The 10,059-nt window shown below is 47.5% G+C and overlaps 1 protein-coding gene across 1 annotated transcript in view; it reads right to left on the reverse strand.

The window, feature by feature from the left end:
• LOC134870783 (cGMP-dependent protein kinase 1-like) overlaps positions 1 to 6,276 on the reverse strand; it is a 62,819-nt gene extending 56,543 nt beyond the window's left edge. The window contains exons 1-2 of the mRNA XM_063893178.1: positions 6,122 to 6,276; positions 310 to 476 (exon numbers count right to left, since the gene is read on the reverse strand). Coding sequence (XP_063749248.1) covers positions 310 to 466 — 157 coding nt within the window. The 5' untranslated portion in view covers positions 467 to 476; positions 6,122 to 6,276. The remainder of the gene's footprint in view (positions 1 to 309; positions 477 to 6,121) is intronic.
• Positions 6,277 to 10,059: the final 3,783 nt, after the last annotated feature.

Raw genomic sequence — 10,059 nt, forward strand, 5'->3', positions numbered from 1 at the left:
ACACACACACACACACACACACACACACACACACACACACACACACACACACACACACACACACACACACACACACAGGGAGAGGGAGAGAGAGAGGGAGGGAGAGAGAGGGAGAGAGCAGCTTTTTCTGAGATATTAAAAAATATGAAAATATTAAAGTGAGTTTCACACACCGCCCACCGACCGAGCGGCACCATCTGGACCGACGGTGTCCAGAAACACAGAGACAACAGCACACTCTTTAGAAACACATCAGACACACACACCATCACATGCATGATGAACTCGCATGATGCAATGCTTCCTCACCCTCCATGACGTAGACCAGCGACCCCACGTCTCCCTCCCTGATGATGCAGGCGTTCGGACCGAAGTCCACTGGGTACATGCAGTCCACCACCTCCTGGATCTGAGACAGCTCCAGGTTCTTCATGAAGTCGTTGTCCAGGATGGCGTCCTTTATCATCTCCTTAGACCTGGGGGGGGGGCAGGGTTTATACATTAGAACTAAATTACAGCACGGTCACATGACTCCACCACCGCTAAGCTAAACAGGCTAATGTTGGGCTATAAAGGAACTACAGCACGGTCACATGACTTCACGTCACCACAGCTAAGCTAAACAGGCTAATGTTGGGCTATAAAGGAACTACAGCACGGTCACATGACTTCACGTCACCACCGCTAAGCTAAAGGAGGTTAATGTTGGGCTATAAAGAAACTACAGCACGGTCACATGACTTCACATCTCCACCGCTAAGCTAAAGGAGGCTAATGTTGGGCTATAGAGGAACTACAGCACGGTCACATGACTTCACGTCACCACCGCTAAGCTAAAGGAGGTTAATGTTGGGCTATAAAGAAACTACAGCACGGTCACATGACTTCACATCTCCACCGCTAAGCTAAAGGAGGCTAATGTTGGGCTATAAAGGAACTACAGCACGGTCACATGACTTCAGGTCACCACCGCTAAGCTAAAGGAGGCTAATGTTGGGCTATAAAGGAACTACAGCACGGTCACATGACTTCACGTCTCCACCGCTAAGCTAAAGGAGGCTAATGTTGGGCTATAAAGGAACTACAGCACAGTCACATGACTTCACGTCTCCACCGCTAAGCTAAAGGAGGCTAATGTTGGACTATAAAGGAACTACAGCACAGTCACATGACTTCACGTCTCCACCGCTAAGCTAAAGGAGGCTAATGTTGGGCTGGATGACGGTTGGTCGTCTCTTTTAGACACTTGTTAGCAGCCGCACAGGACATCTGATAATGAAACACACACATATATCTCTGATCTTCAGTTTTAGCCCTCAGGTGTGTGTGTGTGTGTGTGTGTGTGTGTGTGTGTGTGTGTGTGTGTGTGTGTGTGTGCGCGTGCGTGTGTGTGTGTGTGTTCTCGGTCCACAGTTAAAGGATATCAGCAGGAATCTTCATCTCTTTTTGAACGCCTGAAAACAATCTTTCTCTGAAAGTTATAAAGACTTTTATTTGCATTACATTGTTTTCTCTACATCTGTATTGAGTGTTTCTGTCTGCTCGATGACAGCAGGAGGTCTGGTTTATAACTTGAACCTTTTAATCATCTGTCTGCATCAGTGTAATGTCAGAGGCGGCCCTCCATCAGTCTGCAGCGTGCTCTTATTCTGAAAATCCTTCACAGCTGTTTCACCGGCTGATAGAAATGATTGCTCTTTGGTCATTAGCTCATTAATAATTGTTTGTATTTATTGATAGTTGTCCTGATTGCAGATGTGTGTGCTAGCTTTGCCTGTTTCTATAGAAGTCTATGAAAAAATAACTTTAAACTTGATTTATTTCATCAAAGAATATTTTCCAGTGAGAGCAGGAGATCTGTCTCATCGGCCAGACTGGTCTCCAACCTCTCCCAGTCCTCCCACACCACACCTCTTCTTCCAGACCCTTGTACTGGTCTACCGGGCTGTGAGGAGGCAGCACATTTATTTAAATATAATCAGCTGCTTCTGAAACTTTGTTTGTTTATGGTGATGGACGGTCATTATGAAGCTGTAATTGGGTCTGATTGTGCTGCTCTCGTTAGCGTCTGTAATCACAGATCAGCAGCTGCTCCAGCTTTCAGATCAGCTGTTGCTCCTTCAGAATAATAAACACAGACTCACTTCCTGTCGAGCAGATAAAGATCCACTGGAAACTCAGGATTATTATTGGAGATATTATATGTATTTTTATATTTACGAGTAAAACTTCTGACAATTTCACATTTCCCTCGACATGATTTACTTTTATTACTTGAATATTTTGGAATCTTTACTCTTTTACCAAAAGCTTCTCCCTCTTTCAAAATAAAACTCTTGAGTTTGTTTTTGATTAATATTCTAATTATGTTAGGATATGCCAGACGAGGGAGATACAATAAGGAGAGGAAAGACTCTAAAACAGATTTATATTTTATCCTGAGACGAGACGAGCGCCTGGGGGCTGTTCCAGAGCCGGGTTTTATTTTGGCGGGGTGGAAAACCTTCACTATCTGCATCTAAATCAGACTCTGGAGGAACATTGGAACAGAAACACAGAGAGGGTGAAGCAGACCCTCCAGGTACGACTGCATAAGAGGAAATAAAAATAAAGTGAGGAGGAGGAGGAGTAGGAGGAAGAGGAGGAGGAGGAGGGGCGGGAAGACAACAGGCAGAGAATAAAATTATACAAAGTAAAAACAGGAGGAATAATAAACCAGAGACAGAGGTTTAACGAGGAAATCAATTAAGGAAAACGTTTCTCAGAGTGACAGACAGCATGAGTTCCCTTTCAAAATAAGAGCCTCTCAGTGACAGCCTCAATAACTCGTCTGAAATGCTTAGCAGGCGATACTGAACACAGCCCACACACACTGTACTTTAATACCTTTATATAGACCCCACACACACACACACACACACACACACACACACACACACACACACACACACACACACACACACACACACACACACACACACACACACACACACACACACACACACACACACTCTGCAGGATGCTGACAGAGAGAAGTGGTGGGCTGGTAAATTAAACCCTGTCAGTCGCCTGTGTAGAGGGTGTGTGTGTGTGTGTGTGTGTGTGTGTGTGTGTGTGTGTGTGTGTGTGTCTGTGTGTGTGGGTTGTGGGTTGTGGACAGACTGAAGGAGGAATGGATGCTAGCCTCAGCGCTCAGAATGCAGATAGTATTTTCTGGTAGAGTTTCTGCAGAATTGAGCACAGAGAAGATGTGTGACGCCACAGAGAGGAGAAATGCCACCGACACAAACACCATCATTTACATTTCAAATGAGGAAGCTAAAATTAGAAATACCAGCAAGAAAGACATTAGTAAAATAATAAATGTCTACAGGAGGAGCGCTCAGGGTCTCTGTGCATGAGGTTCTTTACAGCTGTATCTGTATCTGTGCACTCAAGTAGACAGAGCTTTGAGAGTGGATTTAATCGGCTGAGAAGACGTCTTGCAGAAACCTAAAAACGATGTTGCTTTGGTAGAAAACCTGGGAATTTACTTCAGTAAAACATTATAAAACTGCTCATAACACAAACGTAGATCTGGAAGATGTTTGCTATGCTGTAGGAGCTTCAGCCTGAAGGTCTGTGGTGGTGGGACTGGGAGGACTTGTTGTTTTCAGCGGCTTTCTATCACAACACAGTCCATATATGGTCCAGCTGTGCATCGGGAAACTAAAGTATATTAAAAAACTACAAATATTTCTGCTGGTGTTTCAATATCTAGAGTACCTAGCATCTCGTTTCACGGACCCTCTTCAGAGAAGAGAACAATTCAGATAAATATATTACATTTAGACCGCCGGCTGCTCCAGCTGTGCGGGAACCTCCTCCTCCTGCATCAAATATGATATTAATATAGTTCAAACTGACAGGAATATGAAGAGCAATCTTTGCCTTAATAAATCACACTCTCTGATGTTCCCACTTAATATTTCTGATCCCCCCGACCCAAACCTGGAGCCTGAGAAAAGTCTCCACAAAGTCCACTCTTTGCTTTTGTTACTGCGTTTAAAAACCACTCGCTCTTCCGGGGTCGGAAACACCCAACCCTGTGACGACACACACCTCACACACCTGTGCCTCAACCTCAACCCAAATATGAGTCTCATTAGAAGTAGAATCTTTGAAACGGTACGAATAGAAAGCGTGTTGCTGCAGAAGAAATGTGATCTGAAGACGATCCATACGTCATAATGACCAGAAGAATCCTCACAACTACGAAGAGAGAAAGTAGAAGCGGGGCGAGGACCAGTAGAAACATCGCAGCGGGGAAACTGGGAACAATGGAGCCGAGCGCTCATCCAGAGATCAACATCGAAGCTACGACAGCCGAAACGTCCCGGTGACGAGAGGAAGCAAGGCGAGCAGACGGGGACCACTTAAAACCGCTATACGTGGAAATGTAGAGAAGCAACGTCATCTCCAGAAGAAGAAACTAAACTGAAATAAATCCAGGCAACAAACAAACAAACAAACACCTGCATAAACAATCGGACATTTCAGGTGTAAATAAAATGTTAGAAAAGGAGTGAGACGACAAATCAATGTTCCATAGGAGAGAAAGTCTGCAGCGTTAATGAGGAGAGGCGGGTCCCTCACCTGTCCACACTGCCTCACCTGTCCACACTGTCTCACCTGATCCCAGTTTCACCTGTCCACACTGTCTCACCTGTCCACACTGTCTCTCTTGATCCCAGTTTCACCTGTCCACACTGTCTCACCTGTCCACACTGTCTCTCTTGATCCCAGTCTCACCTGTCCACACTGTCTCACCTGATCCCAGTCTCACCTGTCCACTGTCTCACCTGATCCCAGTTTCACCTGTCCACACTGTCTCACCTGATCCCAGTCTCACCTGTCCTGACCATCTGACCTGATCCCAGTCTCACTTGTCCTGACCATCTCACCTGTCCACACTGTCTGACCTGATCACTGTCTCACCTGTCCTGACCATCTCACCTGTACACACTGTCTCACCTGTCCACACTATGTCACCTGTCCACACTGTCTCACCTGACCCGTCTCCTCTGCAGACTCCTGAGACTGCAGGATTTATTCAGGAACTGCTGCTCTTCTTCTTCTGTGGTGTTTCCTCTCCGGTAGTTCTACAGGTGTGAGTGCAGGTCAATGTGTTTCTCTCCCACACACTCAATATCTCTACACTGGAGTTGTGATCCCAATAACAGAAGGATGTGTAACACACACACACACACACACACACACACACACACACACACACACACACACACACACACACACACACACACACACACACACACACACACACACACACACACACACTCATTGATATTCATGCATGTGAGGGCAGCAGCTGTTCCTCTCCTGCTCCTCACATGAGGATCATTTTATATTTTAGCTGCGAAGAAATACGACCAACAGAAAAATGATCTCCAGATGTTTCTGCTGGTGTTTCAATATTTAGAGTAGCGGCTGCATCTCGTTTCACGGACCCTCTTCAGAGAAGAGAACAATTCAGATAAATATATTACATTTAGACCGCCGGCTGCTCCAGCTGTGCGGGAACCTCCTCCTCCTGCATCAAATATGATATTAATATAGTTCAAACTGACAGGAATATGAAGAGCAATCTTTGCCTTAATAAATCACACTCTCTGATGTTCCCACTTAATATTTCTGATGCCGTCTTTTAAATGCCTCTAAAGCATGCATTGATACTGGGTTTGAGCTTCCCACTGTCAGTCAGTGGTTCCTGCTTTTAACCTTGAAGGAGCTCTGAACTTTACTCCACTAGTTTCTGCTCGATATCTCCACCAGGTACAGGAGGTCTACCGCTCAGAAATTCTCCTCATTGATTTGATTTTAGATATTTCCCCATGTGCAGGAGGCAGGTGGAGGCAGGATGTGGATCTGATGTTTGGTCTCGATGCAGCAATTTCTCTTTCTAGACAGTCTCCTGCAGTGGGAGAGAATGAAGTTGCATTAACCTTGACCAACTAAAGTCCAAGTCAAACCAGAAACCAGGACCTGAGTGACCGGGCTGGGTGAAGATGTGTTGCATGTTTTATAGCGTGACCCAGACATTAACCCAACAGACAGGACTCACTGCGGGCTCTTGGGGTAGAAGGGCAGCGTCACATGGCTCAGCTCGCTGATGTCGCAGGCGTTGGGTTCGGCGGAGATGGCCTGCCGTTTGCTGCGATGCTTGTCGGGCTGCAGGATGAGGTTCTGCTGGTTCTGGACCTGCTGGGCGGTGGCGGGTCGGAGGACGGACCGGTACTTGTCCAGCTCGGTCTGCAGCCGCTGGATCAACTCGTCCTTCTGGTCCAGCTCCAGTTCCAGCTCGTCGATCAGGGTGTCTCGCTGCCGTAGCTCCTCGATCTTCTCCTGCAGGGCGTATTGAAGGTCCCGGAGGGTTCCCATCGGGGGCCGGGAGTAGGTCTCAGGGGTCCTCTAGAGGGTGCGGGGTCCCTCTGCGGTCCCCAGGTTTACTCTGGATCAGTAGAGTCCCTTGAGTGTCAAAGAACGCAGGTCTACAGTCGCTCGGCCTTTCTCAAAGACACGTCACTTTCTTTCTGGGTAAGCTAAAGACCCAGGTTATACCTCAGGGTCTCGCAGGTCCTTCAGGTTTTGGGCCTAGGGTCTTTTTGGGGGGCTCTTTCTGCAGATGTCCTCCCCCAGGGTTCTTTAGATATTAAATATCATCAGGAGTTTTCTCCCACCCCCCCACCCCCCCCCGGCGTGCCTCAGACCGCCGTGCTTTAATATATTCGGGTTCCTCTAGATACTCAGTTATCCTCTCCGTCCTCCAGGAAATATGTGTGGTTTTAAAAAGATGAACAGAAATCAGAGGATAAAAGCCCTGCTCCTCGGGGGTCTTCCTCGGGGGTCTTCCTCGGGGGTCTTCCTCTAAATTAAATGATAGAGAAACCTCCAGGACTCTCCTGCAGCTCGCTCCCCTCCAGGATTATAAAACTTAGAGAGTAAAATGGGAAGAGACTCCTGACTGATCAAAGACACAGGCAGCGCAATTACAATAAAGAAAAGCTGCAAATGATGGTGTGCACCTGTTCCTCTGCTCTACCTGTTCCTCTGCTCTACCTGTTCCTCTGCTCTACCTGTTCCTCTGCTCTACCTGTTCCTCTGCTCTACCTGTTCCTCTGCTCTACCTGTTCCTCTGCTTACCTGTTCCTCTACTTATACCTGTTCCTCTACTTATACCTGTTCCTCTGCTCTACCTGTTCCTCTGCTTTACCTGTTCCTCTGCTTTACCTGTTCCTCTACTTATACCGGGTCCTCTACTTATACCGGGTCCTGGTCCTCTACTTATACCTGGTCCTGGTCCTCTACTTATATCTGGTCCTGGTCCCCTACTTATACCTGGTCCTGGTCCTCTACTTATACCTGGTCCTGTTCCTCTACTTATATCTGGTCCTGGTCCCCTACTTATACCTGGTCCTGGTCCTCTACTTATACCTGGTCCTGGTCCTCTACTTATACCTGGTCCTGTTCCTCTACTGATACCTGGTCCTCTACTTATACCTGGTCCTGGTCCTCTACTTATACCTGGTCCTGTTCCTCTACTGATACCTGGTCCTGGTCCTCTACTTATACCTGGTCCTGGTCCTCTACTTATACCTGGTCCTGGTCCCCTACTTATACCTGGTCCTGGTCCTCTACTTATACCTGGTCCTGGTCCTCTACTTATACCTGGTCCTGTACTTATACCTGGTCCTGGTCCTCTACTTATACCTGGTCCTGTTCCTCTACTTATACCTGGTCCTGGTCCTCTACTTATACCTGGTCCTGGTCCTGTACTTATACCTGGTCCTGTTCCTCTACTTATACCTGGTCCTGATCCTCTACTTATACCTGGTCCTGGTCCTCTACTTATACCTGGTCCTGGTCCTCTACTTATACCTGGTCCTGGTCCTCTACTTATACCTGGTCCTGGTCCTGTACTTATACCTGGTCCTGATCCTCTACTTATACCTGGTCCTGGTCCTCTACTTATACCTGGTCCTGGTCCTCTACTTATACCTGGTCCTGGTCCTCTACTTATACCTGGTCCTGGTCCTCTACTTATACCTGGTCCTGGTCCTCTACTTATACCTGGTCCTGGTCCTGTACTTATACCTGGTCCTGATCCTCTACTTATACCTGGTCCTGGTCCTCTACTTATACCTGGTCCTGGTCCTCTACTTATACCTGGTCCTGGTCCTCTACTTATACCTGGTCCTGGTCCTCTACTTATACCTGGTCCTGGTCCTCTACTTATACCTGGTCCTGGTCCTCTACTTATACCTGGTCCTGGTCCTCTACTTATACCTGGTCCTGGTCCTCTGCACTACACTCTTTATATCTCTGTAGGGTTAGCTATATATCAAGTGTGATTCAAAGAATGTATTCACCAATTAAAGATCATAAAGTGCCTCCCTCTGTCTCCCTGTCTCTCTCCCTGTCTCTCTCTCTCTGTCCCTCTGTCTCCCTGTCTCTCTCTCTCTCTGTCCCTCTGTCTCCCTCTCTCTCTCTCTCTGTCCCTCTGTCTCCCTGTCTCTCTCTCTCTCTGTCTCCCTGTCTCTCTCTCTCTCTGTCTCCCTGTCTCTCTCTCTCTCTCTCTCTCTGTCCCTCTGTCTCTCTCTCTCTCTCTCTCGCTGTCCCTCTGTCTCCCTGTCTCTCTCTCTGTCTCCCTGTCTCTGTCACTCTCTCTGTCACTCTCTCTGTCTCTCTCCCTGTCTCTCTCTCTCTCTCTGTCCCTCTGTCTCTCCCTGTCTCTCCCTTGGTCTCTCTGTCACTCTCTCTTTCTCTCTCTCCCTCTGTCTCTCTCTCCCTCTGTCTCCCTGTCTCTCTCCCTCTCTCTCTGTCTCTCTCTCCCTCTGTCTCCCTGTCTCTCTCTCTCTTGTCCCTCTGTCTCTCCCTGTCTCTCCCTCTGTCTCCCTGTCTCTCTCTCTGTCTCTCTTTGTCTCTCTCTCCGTGTCTCCACAGGTTGCAGGGAAACTGAACTGGATCACAGACGCAGAGCATAAAGTGAAAGATCTCCCGGGTGGAATTCCTCCGCGCAAAAGTCAGACTCCAGCTTTCTGTCGGGTTGAGTCCTTGGAGGAGGTTCTGAGTCCAGGTGAACCCCCGCTGCTGAGACACATGTTCATTCCGGATCAAACCGACACGCTGCTCACTGAGGGACGCGGAATCCTGCAGACTGAACACCGACCGGGAGAGATGCAATCCAGCTCACATGTGGAGAGGAGACCCGGAGGAGGTGCATCTAAAGAGGAGGTGCAGTCAGGTCCGTAAAGCGTGCATGAAGAGGAGGTGTACAGTTTAGATGCATCCAAACAGGAGGAGGTGAAAACAGCAGACACGAGGAGGTGCAGCTCCTTTAGTTTCACTTTGATGCGGAGCAGAAACTGAGTCTGCAGCCGAGAGACAAAAGTTGTTCCTCCTCCTCCTCCTCCTCTAAATATATCTCTCTATCTGTGTCGATATCCCTCTTTATAACCAGGATTCCTGTCAGACTAAAAAAAAAACCTCCAACGTGAGTATATTCTCCTGCGAAATGACTAAGAAATAATGTGCAAAACAGACTACAAAAATATTCTAAAATAAGAAACCAAAGCGAAGCGAAATTACAAAAAGAAGTAGCAGAAAAAGTGCTGCCAAATATTTAAAGAAGAGTACAGAAAGATGCTTAAAAAGAACATGAAACAAGGCAAACAGGACGGCGAGAAGCTGCACAGCAAACAGAGATGTGCTAAGAATACGGAGCTGCTGAAGAACAGAATCACAACAGTATTCCTCGCCTCTGCTGTTCCAGAACTCAGAGACTGCATTACATCTTCTCATCGTGTAACCCTCTGATCCACAGCTCCATTCACTCATACTTTAAATGACAACAGCAAACGTAAACCCCGTCAGTGTTTCAGACGGTCTCTCCTCTGCTCTGGCGCCCCCTGCTGGCTGCCCCCTGTCTGCGCACCCACCAGAGCCTCAGGGATGCTTTAAAGTCAGACTCAGATCTCCAGAGATTTTGAGGTCAGACTCAGA

This window comes from Eleginops maclovinus, chromosome 10 (genome assembly GCF_036324505.1).
Source record: "Eleginops maclovinus isolate JMC-PN-2008 ecotype Puerto Natales chromosome 10, JC_Emac_rtc_rv5, whole genome shotgun sequence".
Taxonomy (NCBI): Eukaryota; Metazoa; Chordata; class Actinopteri; order Perciformes; family Eleginopidae; genus Eleginops; species Eleginops maclovinus.